This window comes from Oncorhynchus tshawytscha, linkage group LG19 (assembly GCF_018296145.1).
Source record: "Oncorhynchus tshawytscha isolate Ot180627B linkage group LG19, Otsh_v2.0, whole genome shotgun sequence".
NCBI lineage: Eukaryota > Metazoa > Chordata > Actinopteri > Salmoniformes > Salmonidae > Oncorhynchus > Oncorhynchus tshawytscha.
The window spans coordinates 33,843,950-33,863,121 of NC_056447.1; the positions used below are offsets into that span (position 1 = coordinate 33,843,950).

Consider the following 19,172-nt stretch of genomic DNA (forward strand, 5'->3'; position numbering starts at 1 on the left):
ACCCCAGTCCTCAGCAGTCCAATCCCTGTACCCTTTGCAGAATATCAGTCCGTCCCTGATGTATTTCCTGGAGAGAAGTGGCTTCTTTGCTGCCCTTCTTGACACCAGGCCATCCTCCAAAAGTCTTTGCCTCACTGTGCGTGCAGATGCACTCACACCTGCCTGCTGCCATTCCCGAGCAAGCTCTGTGCTGGTGGTACCCCGAACCTGCAGCTGAATCAACTTTAGGAGACGGTCCTGGCGCTTGCTGGACTTTCTTGGGTGCCCTGAAACCTTCTTCACAACAATTGAACCGCTCTCCTTGAAGTTCTTGATGATCTGATAAATGGTTGATTTAGGTGCAATCTTACTGGCATCAGTATCCTTGCCTGTGAAGCCCTTTTTGTGCAAAGCAATGATGACAGCACATGTTTCCTTGCAGGTAACCACGGTTGACAGAGGAAAAACAATGATTCCAAGCACCACCCTCCTTTTGACGCTTCCAGTCTGTTATTCGAACTCAATCAGCATGACAGAGTGATCTCCAGCCTTGTCCTCATCAACAATCACACCTGTGTTAACGAGAGAATCACTGACATGATGTCAGCTGGTCCTTTTGTGGCAGGGCTGAAATGCAGTGGAAATGTTTTTTGGGGATTCAGTTAATTTACATGGCTAAGAGGGACTATGCAATTGATTGCATTTCATCTGATCACTCTTCATAACATTCTGGAGTATATGCAAATTGCCATCATACAAACTGAGGCAGCAGACTTTGTGAATATTAATATTTGTGTCATTCTCAACTTTTGTCCACGCCTGTACATTCCTATATTCCTATGCATTTAAAAGATGCTTGAATGAACAGACACGTGACTAAGCGAATGAGCTATGACTCCGACGTGACACTGTTCTGACAGCTATTAACATGCTCCATTATCTTGATTGCTGAGTGGACATATGGGGGGACATTCATAAAAGTCTCACTTGCATCAGAGGTTGATGAATGGCACACTGGAGAATCTTTCCTTGCAGTGTTACTTTTAAATGGAGTTTGTTGGTTAGTATTTTATAAAAACAAACACTGCGCAAACGAACACTTTTCTCCCTCTCTTTCAGCATCACTTTTGAAATTATTTGATGGGCTAGTTTATACTATAAATTAAGCTGTGGTGCTGTTGCCTGGTGGGAATGCTGTTAGCCTTGTCAGTGAGATTGGTCTCTGGGAGGGAGGAGACATAGGTGTGCCTACTGAGATGTGGCCATTAAAGCTATTGGGGAGGTTTTGATTTATCTCTGGAGTCTGCACCGTTCTGATTACGCTGAGCCAAAAGGCATGGTGTGCAAACACTCCCATCCATAATCATCTGTGGTGTTAACCTAGAACCTGGCTACCTCCTCCAGCGACAGACAGACAATAGACACAGTCATGAGTAGAATTTAGAATGTTGTCGACGCCTGTGGAAGTTAAGCTTTCACTGGTTTCTTTTTCTCCAAAAGCAAGAGTAGTTACTGCACAACACTCCCACCGGGCACACACTGGTCGAATCAATGTTGTTTCAACCTCGTATGTCAACCTATTGTGACGTGGAATCTATGTGGAATACACATTTGGATTTGCAAAAAGTCAGCAAGTACTGTTTACATCTTATTTCAACCAGCGTTATAAACATTTAAATTAGGGTAAAACTTCAAATATATACAATGACTTAAACTGACTTACAGATTTGTTACATTAACATAATTTCAGCATAATTATCAGAAATATGTACACTACCGTTCAAAAGTTTGGGGTCACTTAGAAATGTCCTTGTTTTTGAAAGAAAAGCAACTCCATTAAATAGTACACGCAGTCTCAATGCCAACAGTGAAGAGGCGACTCTGGGATGCTGGCCTTCTAGGCAGAGTTCCTCTGTCCAGTGTCTGTGTTCTTTTGACCATTTGAATCTATTAATTTTATTGACAGTCTGAGTCTGAGCTTTTTCTTTGCAACTCGGCCAAGAAGGCCAGCATCCCGGAGTCGCCTCTTCACTGTTGGCGTTGAGACTGGTGTTTTGTGGGTACTATTTAATGAAGCTGCCAGTTGAGGACTTGTGAGGCATCTGTTTCTCAAACTAGATACTCTAATTTACTTCTACTCTTGCTCAGTTGTGCACCGGGGCCTCCCACTCTTTCTATTCTGGTCAGGGCCAGTTTGCGCTGTAGTACACAACGTTGTACGAGATCTTTAGTTACTTGGCAATTTCTCGCATGGAACAGCCTTCATTTCTCAGAACAAGAATAGAATGACGAGTTTCAGAAGAAAGTTCTTTGTTTTCTGTAATCAAACCCACAAATGCTGATGCTCCAGATACTCAACTAGTCTAAAGAAGGCCAATTGTATTGCTTCTTTAATCAGAACAACAGTTTAAAGCTGTGCTAACATAATTGCAAAAGGGTTTTCTAATGATCAATTATCCTTTTAAAATGATAAACTTGGATTAGCTAACACAACCATCACAACCACCATTGGAACACAGGAGTGATGGTTGCTGATAATGGAACTCTGTACGCCTATGTAGATATTCAATTCAATATCAGCCACTTCCAGCTTCAATAGTCATTTACAACATTAACAATGTCTACACTGTATTTCTAATCAATTTTATGTTATTTTAATGGACAGAAAGTGTTTTTCTTTAAAAAAAAAGGACATTTCTAAGTGACCCCAAACTTTTGAACGGTAGTGTATATATAAATATATTATCCAAGCATGAAAACGTTGATATTTGGTTGCGTTCACAATTCAATATCCAGTTGATTGATAAGATGGATTCATGTCTCCTTCTCAACCAATAATCGAAGTTAAAGAATAGCAATAATAATGCACTTGAAATAAGTTTGATTTAGTCCTATTCTTAATTATTAACTTGTAGATTACATTTGAAGTCAACTAACCATCCTTCATATAAAAGACAATATCCAAAGGTGAAAGTTTATTATTAATATCATTAATTTGGCATCCTATTTATATGTCTAATGATAATTACTTCTAAAGATACAATCAACCATGAATGAATGACAGTATACCTAGCTACTCTTTGAAATGGTGTCATTTGGGCGAAACGGATGTCAATGTTGCCTACATAAACCCAACTTCACTCTGAATTTACATTCACAGACAGCTTGTTAAGGAAAGTTAGTTACTTTCAAATATTTAATGTTATTTAGCTGGTCTACAAAAATGAGTATGAAAGCTGATCAATGTCTAAATGTGTTGACATGATAGCCCAGCTTGTTTCCAAAGGTTGTGAATTCGAATCTCATCAACTTTAGCTAATTATCAACTTTCCAACTACTTGCTACTTTTTTTAAAGCTATTTTGCAACTACTGACCATGTTAGCTAATATTTCCCCTAACCCTAACCCTTTTAGCTAAATCCTTCCCCCAGCAAGACTGTTCCTAGAGCTGGCAGCCCGGCCAAACTGAACAAGAGGAGAAGGGCCTTGGTCAGGGAGGTGACCAAGGACCTGATGGTCACTCTGACAGAGCTCCAGAGTTCCTCTGTGGAGATGGGAGAAACTTCCAGAATGAAAACCGTCTCTTCAGCACTCCACCAATCAGTGGCGAGACAGAAACCACTCCTCAGTAAAAGGCACATGACAGCCTGCTTGGAGTTTACCAAAAAGCACCTAAAGGATTCTCAGACCATGAGAAACAAGATTCTCTGATCTGATGAAACCAAGAACTAACTCTGGCCTAAATGCCAAGCGTCACGTCTGGAGGAAACCTGGCACCATTCCTGCGGTGAAGCATGGTGGTGGATGTTTTTCAGCGGCAAGGACTGGGCGACTAGTCAGTATTGAGGGAAAGATGAACAGAGCAAAGTACAGAATGATCTTTGATGAAAACCTGCCCCAGAGCACACAGGACCTCAGACTGGGGCGAAGGTTCACCTTCCAACAAGACAACGACCCTAAGCACACAGCCAAGACAATGCAGGAGTTGCTTCCGGACAAGTCTCTGAATGTCCTTGAGTGGCCCAGCCAGAGTCCGGACTTGAACATCTCTGGAGAGACCTGAAAATAGCTGTGCAGCGACACTCCCCATCCAACCTGACAGAGCTGGACAGGATGTGCAGAGAAGAATGGGAGAAACTGTGTGCTAAATTTGTAGCGTCAAACCCAAGAAGCTGCCAGATCAAGCAATGGCGCCGAAGGAGATTGCTGCCGTTTTACGATCCCGCAACCAATTGTGCTATTGTGTATGTTTTTTCCCGTTATTTTGTACATAATGTTTCTGCCACCGTGTCTTATGACAGAAAAGAGCTTCTAGATATCAGGACAGCGATTACTCACCCCATACTGGAGGAATACTTTTTCTTCAACGAGTCGGACGGGAAGGATTTACTTCAGACGCCCGACAAGGTCCTCATCCCCGTAATTTGCAGAAGAAAGAGACGGAGGTATCATGAACGAAGATCAGGGTGCCTTGATAGGATCCGTGGCAGAGAAGGTAATCTACCTTTACCATCGGCCCTATTTGCCAACGTACAATCATTGATAATAAAATAGATGAAATACGATCACGTATATCCTACCAAAGGGACATAAAAACTGTGATATCTTGTGTTTCACCAAGTTATGGCTGAACAACGACATGAATAATATATAGCTGGTGGGTTTTAAGCTTTTTCGGTAGGATAGAACAGCGACCTCTGGTAAGACAAGGGGTGGCGGTCTATGTATATTTGTAAAAACAGCTGGTGCACGAAATCTAAGGAAGTCTCAAGGTTTTGCTCACTTGAGATAGAGTATCTCATGATAAGCTGTAGACCACACTATCTACCAAGAGAATTTATCTGTATTTTTCGTAGATGTCTACATACCACCACAAACCGATGTTGGCACTAAGACCGCACTCAATGAGCTGTATACGGTCATAAGTAAACAGGGAAACGCTCAACCAGAGGTGGCCGGGGACTTTAATGCAGGAAAACTTAACTCTGTTTTATCTCATTTCTACCAGCATGTGTAACCAGAGGGAAAAAACACTAGACCACATCATTATTTAACCATTCACAGTGTTGGTTGAAGAAAGTATGTGAACCTCTATGCTAATGACTTGTCCAAAAGCTCATTGGAGTCAGGAGTCAACATGGAGTCCAATCAATGAGATGAGATTGGAGATGTTGGTTAGGACTGCCTTGCCCTACAAAAAACACTCACTAAATTGTGAGTACTATTCACAAGAAGCATTGCCTGGTGTGAACCATGCCTCAAACAAAAGAGATCTCAGAAGACCTAAGACTAAGAATTGTTGACTTGCATAAAGCTGGAAATGGTTACAAAAGTATTTCTTAAAGCCTTTATGTTCATCGTCCACGGTAGGACAAATTGTCTATAAATAGAGAAAGTACAGTACTGTTGCTACTCTCCCTAGGAGTGGCCGTCCTGCAAAGATGACTGCTAGAGCACAGCGCAGAATGCTCGATGAGGTGAAGAAAAATCCTAGAGTGTCAGCTAAAGACTTACAGAAATATCTGTAACATGCTAGCATCTCTGTTGATGAGTCTACGATACGTAAAACACTAAACAAGAATGGTGTTCATGGGAGGACACCACGGAAGAAGCCACTGCTGTCCAAAATACACATTGCTGCACGTCTGAAGTTTGAAAAAGTGCACCTGGATGTTCAACAGCGCTACTGGCAAAATATATTCTGTGGACAGATGAAACTACAGTTGAGTTGTTTGGAAGGAACATCCAACACTATGTGTAGGGAATAAAAGGCACAGCACACCAACATCAAAACCTCATCCCAACTGTAAAGTATAGTGGAGGGAGCATCATGGTTTGTAGCTGCTTTGCTGCCTCAGGGCCTGGACAGCTTGCTCTCATTGACGGAAAAATGAATTCCCAAGTTTATCAAGACATTTTGCAGGAGAATGTTAGGCTCTCTGTCTGCCAATTGAAGCTCAACAGAAGTTGGGTGATGCAACAGGACAATGACCCAAAACACATAAGTAAATCAACAAGAGAATGGATTCAACAGAAGAAAATAAGCCTTCTGGAGTCTGAGTCCTGACCTCAACCCGATTGAGATGCTATGGCATGACCTCAAGAGAGCAATTCACAACAGACATCCCAAGAATATTGCTGATATATTGCTGATCTGAAACAGTTTTTTGAATAGGAATAGTCCAAAATTCCTCCTGACCGCTGTGCAGGTCTGATCCACAGCTACAGAAAACGTTTGATTGAGGTTATTGCTGCCAAAGGAGGGTCAACCAGTTATTAAATCCAAGGGTTCATAGTCATTTTAATAACTCTACCTACATGTACATATTACCTCAATTACCTCGACTAACCGGTGCCCCTGCACAATGACTGTACCGATACCCCCTGTATATAGCCTCGCTATTGTTATTTACCTGCTGCTCTTTAATTATTTGTTATTTTAAGTATGTTTTTCTTCACTTCATTGTTGGTTAAGGGCTTGTAAGTAAGCATTTGTAAAGTGTCTGAATACTTATGTAAATTTTATATTTCAGTTTTGTTTATATACATTTACCAAAAATTCTAAAAACCTGTTTTTGCTTTGTCATTGTGGGGTATTGTGTGTAGACTGATGAGGGAAAAAACAATTTAATCAATTTTAGAATAAGGTCTGCAACGTAACAAAATGTGCAAAAAGTCAAGGGGTCTAAATACTTTCCGAATGCACTGTAACTCCTAAACTTAACCCTAACCTAACCCCTAGCGTAGCTAACGTTAGCCAGCTAGCTAGAATTCGTATAATACTGTATCATGCAAATGCATAATGGACATCCACAATTTTAATACATACCATACGAAAAGTAGCATATCATGCTAAAACGAGTGTCTCAGATTTACGTACAGAATAATACAAAAAGGCACTGAGACCAGGTTATACTTAGAGGTAGGCATCTGGATGGAAGACTAGTTCTCAATAAAGTTCATTATCCCTCATAAACGAGCACAAATCACTGTTCAGTCAGGAATCGTTTGACTGTGGCTTCAAATTTTGTTTCAATACACCTCTTTTATTTAAGTTGATGGCATGACGTTGAAACAAAAATGTTGATTCAAACATATCATTTTACTATCAACATTGAAACAAGGTAAACATAAAAATAATCATATGAAATTCTACATAAATTAAACCACCCAATATAAAGTATATTGCATGAAAAATATTGTTTACTTTTCTACATGGAATTTTCTATGCACTTTTAATGTATACGTAGTTCTGGTGACTATGTTGAAATTAGATTGATGTAACAACCTGTTAGTCAACTTAAATACAATGACTTAACCTACGTTTTACACTAATTTCAATGTTTGCAACACTGGTTGAAATTAGATAAACAGTACTGGTTGATTAGTTTTTGCAAATCCAAATGCTTTCCACGTAGATTCCACATCACAATAGGATGACAAATTACATTGAAACAACATTAATTCAACCAGTGTGCTGTTACATAATGTCGGCTAAGAGAATCAATTTGATAAAGTCCATGACATATTTCTCTCTGACCCCACAGAAAGCCTTGTCGGGAACAGAAGACCTAGTTCAGGTCACTTCCCTGGTAATGTGTGTGGACACTCAGGAGAGCACTCTGGGCAACTTTGGTGAGAGACAATCACTGGTCAAGCAGCATACACTACCCTTTCAGTCCACTACATGTGTAGGCCCATACTGTATTTGTATTATATTACACATAGATATATACATATTTTTGCATGCAGTATTTGAATTTATAGGGGACTATGTACTGTATATGAAGTGTATATCAATAGTACTGTATGTGAATCCTCGTTTTTAATCAAACACGAAGTGGGCGTTATGCCATACCTACTGCAAATGTGGAAATGTACAGGGTTGATCGGCTCACACTTGATGAGTTCATGTAATGACTTATAGCATAGATACATGAAGACCGTCACAATCTATACAGACATGGTTTCTCGTCAGACATAGATAAAGACCAGACAAAAAACACTGTAGCTGTGTGACACACAAAACAGAACATGCCAAATTCACCCTCAGGTTTGTACTGTACCAAAGCTCTCTCACTGGGCACAACTCCCTCCCCCTCTCTTCTCACTGGTTTAAAAGATAAGGCCAGAAAGAACCGCACCATCATGCTCACCTATGTCCTTAGGAAAACCTCAGTTGCACAACGTGTGCAGGCATGACTGAAGTTTGTCTGCACAGGGGTGAATCACGTGCGTCTGGCTTGTGCACTAGCAGCAGAGTCCAACTCACTCTCAATCTCTCTGCTAATGAATGGAGTTTATAGGCCTGTTGAGGCATGGCTGGGAGGGAGCCAGCCATCTGTTTAAGACCCAATCAAATCAAGTCATCGGCCCTCTGTGACGTGTGAGGAACGTCTCTCTATCTTATCATCTTGCAGGTGCCTACTTGCCCAAGCTGGTGCAGCTGAAAATGAACAACAGTATGATAATGTCAGTGAGGTAAGTGGAAAGTTCCACTATAGTGCTCTGTCTCTGTATGTCTATTATAGTTATGTGTTGTAGTTTTTTTTACTTCTCTTTGACTAGGTAAAACAAAGCACTTTCTGCATTCCAAGTACTACAAATACTACTGCTAGCAGTACTTCACAGTAAAAAGGCAGGTAGCCCTGTACAGTTGAAGTCAGAAGTTTACATGCACCTTAGCCAAATATATTTAAACTCAGTTTTTCACAATTGCTGACATTTAATCCTAGTAAAAATGCCCTGTCTTAGGTCAGTTAGGATCACCACTTTATTTTAAGAATGTGAAATGTCAGAATAATAGTAGAGAGAATTATTTATTTCAGCTTTTATTTCTTTCACGGTTCATACGTTTACCTACACTCAATTAGTATTTGGTAGCATTGCCTTTAAATTGTTTAACTTGGGTCAAACGTTTCAGGTAGCCTTCCACAAGCTTCCCACAATAAATTGGGTGAATTTTGCCCCATTTCTCCTGACAGAGCTGGTGTAACTGAGTCAGGTTTGTAGGCCTCCTTGCTCGCACACACTTTTTCAGTTCTGCCCACAACTTTTCTATAGGATTGAAGTCAGTGCTTTGTGATGGCTACTCCAATACCTTGACTTTGTTGTCCTTAAGCCATTTTGCCACAACTTTGGAAGTATGCTTGGGGTCATTATCCATTTGGAAGACCCATTTGCGACCAAGCTTTAACTTCCAGACTGATGTCTTGAGATGTTGCTTCAATATATCCACATAATTTTCTTTGCTCATGATGCCATCTATTTTGTGAAGTGCACCAGTCCCTCCTGCAGCAAAGCACCCTCACAACATGATGCTGCCACCCCCGTGCTTCTCGGTTGGGATGGTGTTCTTTGGCTTGCAAGCATCCTCCTTTTCCCTCCAAACATAACGATGGTCATTATGGCCTAACAGTTCTATTTTTGTTTCATCATATCAGAGGACATTTCTCCAAAAAGTACGATCTTTGTCCCCCTGTGCAGTTGCAAACCGTAGTCTGGCTTTTTTATGGCGGTTTTGGAGCAATGGCTTCTTCCTTGCTGAGCGTCCTTTCAGGTTATGTCGATATAGGACTTGTTTTACTGTGGATATAGATACTTTTGTACCTGTTTCCTCCAGCATCTTCACACGGTCCTTTGCTGTTGTTTTGTGATTGATTTGCACATTTCGCACCAAAGTACGTTCATCTCTAGGAGACGGAAAGTGTCTCCTGAGTGGTATGACGGCTGTGTGGTCCCATGGTGTTTATACTTGCATACTATTGTTTGTACAGATTAACGTGGTACCGTCAGGCGTTTGAAAATTGCTCCCAAGGATGAACCAGACTTGTAGAGATCCACAATTTTTTTCTGAGGTCTTGGCTGATTATTTTTTATTTTCCCATGGTGTCAAGCAAAGAGGCACTGAGTTTGAAGTACACCTCCAATTGACTCAAATGATGTCAATTAGCCTAACAGAAGCTTCTAAAGCCATGACACAATTTTCTGGGCATTTCCAAGCTGTTTAAAAGCACAGTCAACTTAGTGTATGTAAACTTCTGACCCACTGGAATTGTGATACAGTGAAATAATCCTTCTGTAAACAATTGTTGCACAAAGATGTCCTAGACAACTTGCCAAAACTATAGTTTGTTAACAAGAAATGTATGGAGTGGTTGAAAAACAAGTTTTAACATCTCCAACCTAAGTGTATGTAAACTTCCGACTTCAATTGTATATGCTCAGTCTCTATGATAGGGGACAAAGCAGCAGACCCACTGTGTATGGGTTTCCTATCAATCAATCAAATATATTTATAAAGACTTTTTTTTTACATCAGCAGATGCCACAAAGTGCTTTACAGAAACCCAGCCTAAAACCCCAAACAGCAAGCAATGCATATGTAGAAGCACAGTGGCTAGGGAACACTCCCTAGGAAGGCAGGAACCTAGGAAGAAACCTAGAGTGGAACCAGGCTCTGAGGGGTGGCCAGTCAGTCCTCTTCTGGCTGTGCCAGGTGGAAATTATAGGAGTACATGGCCATTAATGCCAGATTGTTCTTCAAGATGTTCAAATGTTCATAGATGACCAGCAGGGTCAAATAATAATCAGTGGTTGTAGAGGCTGCAACCGGTCAGTACCTTAGGAGTAAGTGTCAGTTGGCTTTTCATATCCGAGCATTCAAGAGATCGAGACAGCAGGTGCAGTAGAGAGAGAAAGTCGAAAACAGCACTTCCGGGACTTGGTAGCACGTCTGGTGAACAGGTCAGTGTTCCATAGCCGCAGGCAGAACAGTTGAAACTGGAGCAGCAGCACGACCAAGTGGACTGGGGACAGCTAAAAGTCATCAGGCCAGGTAGTCCTGAGGCATGATCCTAGGGCTCAGGTCCCCCAGGAGGGGAGGGAGAGAGAGAATTATTTTAATGTTATTTATTTATTTTTTAGTTAACTTTATTTAACCCAGGTGGCTAGTTGTGAACAAGTTCTCATTTACATCTGTGACCTGGCCAAGATAAAGCAAAGCAGTGTGACAAAAACAACGAGTTACACGTGATAAACAAACGTACAGTCAAAAACACAATAGAAAAATCTGTACACAGTGTGTGCAAATGAAGTAAGGAGGTAAGGCAATAAATAGGCCAATAGTGGCAAAGTAATTACAATTTAGCAATTTACGCTGGAGTGATATATGTGCAGATGAGGGTGTGCAAGTAGAAATACTGGTGTGCAAAAGAGCAGAAAAACAAATATGGGGATGAGGTAGGTAGTTGGTTGAATGGGCTATTTACAGGGGCTTTGTACAGCTGTAGCGATCGGTAAGTTGCTCTGACAGCTGACACTTAAAGTTAGTGAGGGAGATGTATGTCTCTGACTTCAGTGATCTTGGCAATTCGTTCCAGTCATTGGCAGCAGAGAACTGGAAAGAAAGGCGGCCAAAGCGGGTGTTGGCTTTGGGGATGACCAGTGAAATATACCTGCTGGGCCGTGTGCTACAGGTGGGTATTGCTATGGTGACCAGTGAGCTGAGATAAGGCCGAGCTATACCTAGCAAAGACTTATAGATGACCTGGAGCCAGTGAGTTTGGCGATGAATATGTAGCGAGGACCAGCCAACGAGAGCATACAGGTCGCAATGGTGGATCGTATATGGGGGCTTTGGTGACAAAACAGATAGCAGTGTGAAAGACTGCATCCAATTTGCTGAGTAGAGTGTTGGAGGCTAATTTGTAAATGACATTGCCGAAGTCAAGGATCGGTAGGATAGTCAGTATTACGAGGGTAAGTTTGGCAGCATGAGTGACGGAGGCTTTGTTGCGAAATAGGAAGCCGATTCTAGATTTAATTTTGGATTGGAGATGTTTAATGTGAGTCTGTAAGGAGAGTTTACAGTCTAGCCAGATACCTAGGTATTTGTAGTTGTCCAAATATTCTAAGTCATAACTGTCCAGAGTAGTGATGCTAGTCGGGTAGGTGGGTGTGGGCAGCGATCGGTTGAAGAGCATGCATTTAATTTTACTAGCATTTAAGAGCAGTTGGAGGCCACAGAAGGAGTGTTGTATGGCATTTAAGCTCGTTTGGAGGTTTGTTAACAGTGTCCAAAGAAGGGCCAGATGTATACAGAATGGTGTCATCGGCTTAAGAGGTGGATCAAAGAATCACCTGCAGCAAGAGCGACATCATTGATATATACAGAGAAAAGAGTCGGCCCGAGAATTGAACCTTGTGGCACCCCATAGAGACTGCCAGAGTTCCAGACAACATGCCCTCCGATTTGACACACTGAACTCTGAGAAGTAGTTCGTGAACCAGAAGGGGCAGTCATTAGAGAAACCAAGACTGTTGAGTCTGCCGATAAGAATATGGTGATTGACAGAGTCGAAAGCCTTGGCCAGGTCGATGAAGATGGCTGCACAGTACTGTCTTTTATCAACGGCGGTTATGATATCGTTTAGGACTTTGAGCGTGGCTGATGTGCACCCGTGACCAGCTCAGAAACCAGATTGCATAGTGGAGAAGATACGGTTGGTGATCTGTTTGTTCACTTGGTTTTCAAAGATTTTAGATAGGCAGGGCAGGATGGATATAGGTCTATAACAGCTTGGGTCTAGAGTGTCTCCCCCTTTGAAGAGGGGTTGACCGCAGCAGCGTTCCAGTCTTTCGGAATCTCAGACGATACGAAAGAGAGGTTGAACAGACTAGTAATACGGTTGCAACAATGGCGGCGGATAATTTTAGGAAGAGAGGGTCCAGATGGTCTAGCCCAGGTCCAGGTTTTGTACAGGTCCAGGTTTTGCAGCTCTTTCAAAACATCAGCTATCTGTATTTCGGTGAAGGAGAAAGCAGGGGGAGGCTTGGGCCAGTTTCTGCAGGGGGTGCAGAGCTGTTGACCAGTGTTGGGTTAGCCAGGTGGAAAGCATGGTCAGTCTTAGAGAATTGCTTATTGAAATTCTCGATTATCATGGATTTATCAGTGGTGACAATGTTTCCAAGTCTCAGTGCAGTGGGCAGCTGGGAGGAGGTAGTCTTATTCTCCATGGACCTTACAGTGTCCCAAAACTTTTTGGAATTAGTGCTGCAGGATGCAAATTTCTGTTTAAAAAAACTAGCCTTTGCTTTGCTAACTGGCTGTGTGTATTGGTTCCTGACTTCCCTGAAAAGTTACATGTCGTGGGGACTATTCGATGCTAGTGCAGTACATCACAGGGTGTTTTTGTGCTGGTCAAGGGCAGTCAAGTCTAGAGTGAAACGAGTGCTATATCTGTTCTTAGTTCTAAATTATTTGAAAGGGGCATGCTTATTTAAGATGGTGAGGAAAGCACTTTTAAAGAACAACCAGGTATCCTCTCCTGACAGGATGAGGTCAATATCCTTCCAGGATACCCGGGCCAGGTCGATTAGAAAGGCCTGCTCGCAGAAGTGTTTTAGGGAGCGTTTGACAGTGATGAGTGGTGGTCGTTTGACCGTGGACCCATAACGGATGCACGCAACGAGGCGGTGATCGCTAAGATCCTTGTTGAAAACAGCTGAGGTATATTTGGAGGGCATGTTGGTCAGGATGATATCTAAGAGGTTGCCCAGGTTTATGGATTTGGGATTGTACCTGGTAGTTTCTTTGATAATTTGTGTGAGATTGAGGGCATCGATCTTAGATTGTAGGACGTCTGTGGTGTTAAGCATATCCCAATTAGGTCACCTAGCATTACGATCTCTGACGATAGATGTGGGGCAATCAATTCACATATGGTGTCCAGGGCACAGCTGGGGGCTGAGGGGGGTCTATAACAAGCAGCAACAGTGAGGGATTTATTTCTGGAGAGATGGATCTTTAAAAGTAGAAGCTCAAACTGTTTGGGCATAGACCTGGATAGTATGACAGAACTCTTTAGGCTCTCTCTACAGTAGATTGCAATTCCGCTCCCTTTAGCAGTTCTGTCTTGACGGAAAATGTTGTAATTGGAGATGGACATTTCTGAATTTTTGGTGGCCTTCTTAAGCCAGGATTCAGACACGGCTAGAACATCAGGGTTGGCGGAGTGTGCTAAAGCAGTGAATAAAGCAAACTTAGGGAGGAGGCTTCTGATGTAAACATGCATGAAACCAAGGCTATTACGGTTACAGAGGTCAGCCAATGAGTGCGCCTGGGGACACACAGGGCCTGGGTTAACCTCTACATCACCAGAGGAACAGAGGAGGAGTAGGATGAGGGTACTGCTAAAGGCTGTAAGGACTGGTCGTCTAGTGTTTTGGGAACAGAGAATAAAAGGAGCAGATTTCTGGGTGTGGTAGGATAGATTCAGGGCATAGTGTCTAGACAAGGGTATGGTAGGGTGCGAGTACAGTGGGGGTAAATCTAGGCATTGATGAGAGAAGTTGCATCTCTGGAGGCGCTAGTTAAGCTAGGTGCGGTCTCGTATGTGTGGGGGGTGGGACAAGGGGGCTATCTGAGGCATGTTGAGCAGGACTAGGGGCTCCACAGTAAAATAAAACAATGAGAGCTGCCCTAAACAACAGTATACAAGGCATATTGACATAAAGCAATCACAGGTGTTGATTGGGAGAGCTAAGACAACAACTGGTGAGACAACAACGGGTAAACAGCTAAGACAACTACAACAGTTAAAAGGCGATAAATAGGCAAAGAGAGTGTCTGTTAGCTACACACAGGGCCTGAGTTCAAGGCTGGGGCCGACAGATAAACAAAATTAAGTACCGTGTTAATAAACAGTCCAGCAGGCATCAGCTGTGTAGCCGAGTGATCTTAGGGTCCAATGAGCAGCAATAGATGAAACAGGGAGCTATTCGGTAGTCAATTACTATGCTAGGCGAGCGGGAGACAGTGTTCAGGAAGCTAGCGGGCCAGGGATAGCAGATGGATCTTCACAACATCCACAACGCAGAGGCCGGTTGAGAGCACATCAGTTGAATTACATTAGCAGATAAGCAGACCAGTCGTGATGGATCGGAGGGGCTCCGTGTTGACAAAGGGTCCAGGCCAAATTGGCAAGAGAGGTATTATAGTTGGTGAACTTTGTTTGCTAGCAGGGAGATGGGCCTAGCTCGAGGCTAACTTGTGCATGCTTCTGGACAAGGGCGTTAGCCACAATAGCCACTCGGTAGCAGCTAGCTAGCTGTGACAATCCGGTGTAATGGTCCAGAACTTGCGGCAGGAATCCGGTGATGTAGTGGAAAAAAGAAGTAGTCCGATATGCTCAGGGCTGATATCGCGCTGTGCAGACTGGCAGATATTATCTGGGCTATCTGTGCTAAAGCGGCTGGTGTCCGTGCTAAAGGTAAAGACCGCTAGCAGTGTTAGCCAATGACTAAGTAGCTAATTAGTTGGCTAGCTTCTGACAGCTAGCTTCTGATGGAGGTTCCAGTGATAAGGTCTAAAAAATAGCAGATCCGTACCACATTGGGTGAGGCAGGTTGCAGGAAGGTATATTTAATTTGAAAATGGAAAAAAGAGATTGAAATATGTATTCAACATTTACCAAAAAGACTATTTACATTGGGACAAAAACAAAACTGCTGCGCCATCTTGGAAAAATCAGAGGAAGAGGAAGCGTACTAATGCTTCCTAATTGCTCTAATCGGAATTAGAGGAAGCATACTTAAATTCAGACAGGACACTACCTCCGGACAGGTACCACAGGACAGGGCCAACAAGGCAGGATAAATCCCCAATCACTTTGCCAAAGCACAGTCCCCACACCACTAGAGGGATATCAACAGACCAACTTACTACCCTGAGACAAGGCTGAGTATAGCCCACAAAGATCTCCACCGCACTAGCCTGAGGGGGCGCAAAACCAGACTGGAAGATCACTTCTGTGAATCAACTCACTCAAATGACGCGTCCCTCCTAGGGACGGCATGGAAGAGCACCAGTAAGCCACTGACTCAGCCCCCGTAACAGGGTCAGAGGTAGAGAATCCCAGTGGAGAGAGGGAGCCGGCCAGGCAGAGACAGCAAGAGTGGTTCGTCACTCCAGTGCCTTGCCGTTCACATTCACACCCTTGTGCCAGACTACACTCAATCATAGGATCTACTGAAGAGATGAGTCTTAAGTAAAAAACTTAAAGGTTGAGACCGAGTCTGCGTCTCTCACATGGATAGGTAGACCATTCCATAGAAATTGAGCTCTATAGGAGAAAATCCTGCCTCTAGCTGTTTGCTTATAAATTCTAGGGACAATAAGGAGGCCTGCGTCTTGTGACCGTAGCGTACGTGTAGGTATGTACTGGTGGTGCACCGATATGACATTTTTGCCCAATACCGATATCCAATATTTTCCGTTTCAAAAAATACGACATCGATAACCGATATTTACAATTTTAGCGGCCTTTAAAGCTAGTACAGTTAAATAGTTATCACACACACATGGACACAGCAGTCTAGAGCATGGTTTGAATCCAGGTTGTTGCACATCCGGCCGTGATTGGGAGTCCCATAGTGCGGAGCACAATTGGCCCAGCGTCATCCGGGATGTAAATAAGAATGTGTTCTTAACTGACTTGCCTAGTTAAATAAAGATTACACACACACACACACACAGACCAAAAAGTTATTTTGTTGGCATTTACGTATGGCCCCATTACCAGTAAAACATAATCAAAACCTGTTTCGTTGATCAGTCGTTTCATTCTCAACAGGATTTCTATGGAACACCGTTTCGGTCTTTGCATGTCTTAAAAGATACACGTCAAATAACACAACATCTGTTTCAGTAGCTATAGTTAGCTAGCTAACTATATAGCTAGGTGTCATCATCTAAAATAACCCTAATTTATAAGACGGTTCCTATTTGATTTATGGTGGTCAGACCCATCTATATGAAGCTAACCACAATAAGGATTAGCCACAATAGTGGACTTTGCGGTTAGCCTTCAAAATAAAAGTATGGCATAATTCTACTATTTGTGTTAATTTGCATTACTGTCAATGACAGACTTTAATTTTGAAGGCAAACTGCAAATTCCACTGTTGTTCCACATAACCTGGTGTGGTCGAGCCTCATTGGCCAGATTAAGCTAGTTCTCTGCTTATAACGTTAACTTTGGGCACCAGGGTTAAGTTGCTGACTAGCTATTTATTATTTGTCACATGCGCCGAATACAACAGGTGTACCTTACAGTGAAATGCTTAGCCCCTAACCAACAATGCAGTTAAAACATATATAGATAAGAGATAAAAGTAACAAGTAATTAAAGAGCAGCAGTAAAATAACAATAGCGAGACTATATACAGTAGGTACCGCTACAGAGTCAATGTGCGGGGGCACAGATTAGTTGAAGTAGTATGTACATGTAGGTAGAGTTATTAAAGTGACTATGCATAGATGACAACAGAGAGTAGCAGTGGTGTGGGGAGGGGGGGGCACTGCAAATAGTCTGGGTAGCCATTCGACTAGATGTTCAGGAGGCTTATGGCTTTTGGCTTGGGGTAGAAGATGTTAACGTCCGGATGAAATGCATGCCCAAATTCAACTGCCTGCTACCCATCCCCAGAAAATAAGAATGCATATTATTAGTAGATTTTGGATAGAAAACACTCTGAAGGTTCTAAAACTGTTTGAATCATGTCTGTGAGTATAACATAAGTTATTTAGCAGGCGAAACCCCGAGGACAAACCATTCAGATTTCTTTTTTTTTGAAGTCACTCTCTTTTCAATGAGTTTTCATTGGGTATCCATATTTCTAATGGACCATCTTGCAGTTTCTATCGTTTCACTGGATGTCAACAGTCTTTAGAAATTGGTTGAGGTTTTTCCTTTGTGTAATGAAGAAGTACGGCCATCTTGAACGAGGGTCACTTGAAGTGTACTGTTAGAAAGAGGCACGTGACCAGAAAGCATGCTACAGTTTGTTTTACTCCTGTATTGAACACAGATCATCCCGTCTTCAATTTTATCGATTATTTACGTGAACAAATACCGAAGGTTGGATAACAAAAGTAGTTTGAAATGTTTTGGCAAAGTTTACAGTTAACTTTTGAGATATTTTGTAGTCACGTTGCGCAAGTTGGAACCAGTGTTTTTCTGGATCCAACGCGCCAAATAAATTGACATTTTGGATATATATTGATGGAATTAATCGAACAAAAGGACCATTTGTGATGTTTATGGAACATATTGGAGTGCCAACAAATGAAGCTCGTCCCACATATCCCAGAGAGGTTAATACACTACACCACAACCTTTTTGACCAAACGGACTGACCCACCCTACCTCTTTTTACTGCTCTCTAGTTGCGCTTTTAACATTCTGATAGAAATTTGGTAAAATGGATTTCAGTTTCCCTGCATTAATGTCCCCGGCTACTAGGAGTGCCGCCTCTGGGTGAGCGGTTTCTTGTTTGCCTATGGCGGAATACAGCTCATTCAATGCTGTCTTAGTGCCAGCCTCTGACTGTGGTGGTATGTAAACCGCTACAAAGAATACAGATGAAAACTCTCTCGGTAGGTAGTGTGGTCTACAGCTTTTCATAAGATACTCTGCCTCACGCGAGCAATAACTTGAGTCTTCCTTAGATATCGTGCACAAGCTGTTGTTTACAAAAATACATATACCGCCGCCCCTTGTATTACCAGACTCCACTGTTCTGTCCTGCCAGTGCATCATATAACCAGCCAGCTGTATGTTGATATTGTTGTTGTTCAGCCACAACTCCGTGAAGCATAAGATGTTAGTTTTTAATGTCCCGTTGGTAGTTTAATCTTCTGCGTAACTCAGCGATTTTATTCTCCTAAGATTGCACGTATGCTTGCAGAATGGAGGGAAATGGGGGTTTATTCAATCACCTACGAATTCTCAGAAGGCAGCCTGACCTTCGACCCCTCATTCTCCGCCTCCTCTTCACGCAGATCACGGGGATCGAGCCTGTTCCCGAGGAAGCAGTATATCCTTTGTGTCTGGCTCGTCAGAGTCATGAAAGGAAAAAAATTATTTTGCTAGTCCGTGGTGAGTAATCGCAGTCCTGGTGTCTAGAAGTTATTTTTGGTCATAAGAGACGGTAGCGGCAACATTATGTACAAAATAAGTTAAAAAAACAAGTTGCAAATAAACAAAACAAAAAACACAATCGGCTGGGGGAACGTAAAACGTCTGCCTTCTTCTCCGGCGCCATCTTACGGTACCGATACCAATGTTGGCATTTTTAGCTAATATCGTCCGATTCCGATATGTTCACTGATTACTGATATTGTTTATCCC

At 42.4% G+C, this 19,172-nt stretch overlaps 1 protein-coding gene across 2 annotated transcripts in view; it reads left to right on the forward strand.

The window, feature by feature from the left end:
- Positions 1–19,172, forward strand: part of lrrc56 (leucine rich repeat containing 56) — a 46,850-nt gene that overhangs the window by 5,814 nt on the left and 21,864 nt on the right. For both annotated transcript variants that reach the window (XM_024379670.2, XM_024379671.2), the window contains exons 3-4: positions 7,527–7,614; positions 8,400–8,460. In XM_024379670.2, the coding sequence (XP_024235438.1) occupies positions 7,527–7,614; positions 8,400–8,460 (149 nt within the window). The remainder of the gene's footprint in view (positions 1–7,526; positions 7,615–8,399; positions 8,461–19,172) is intronic.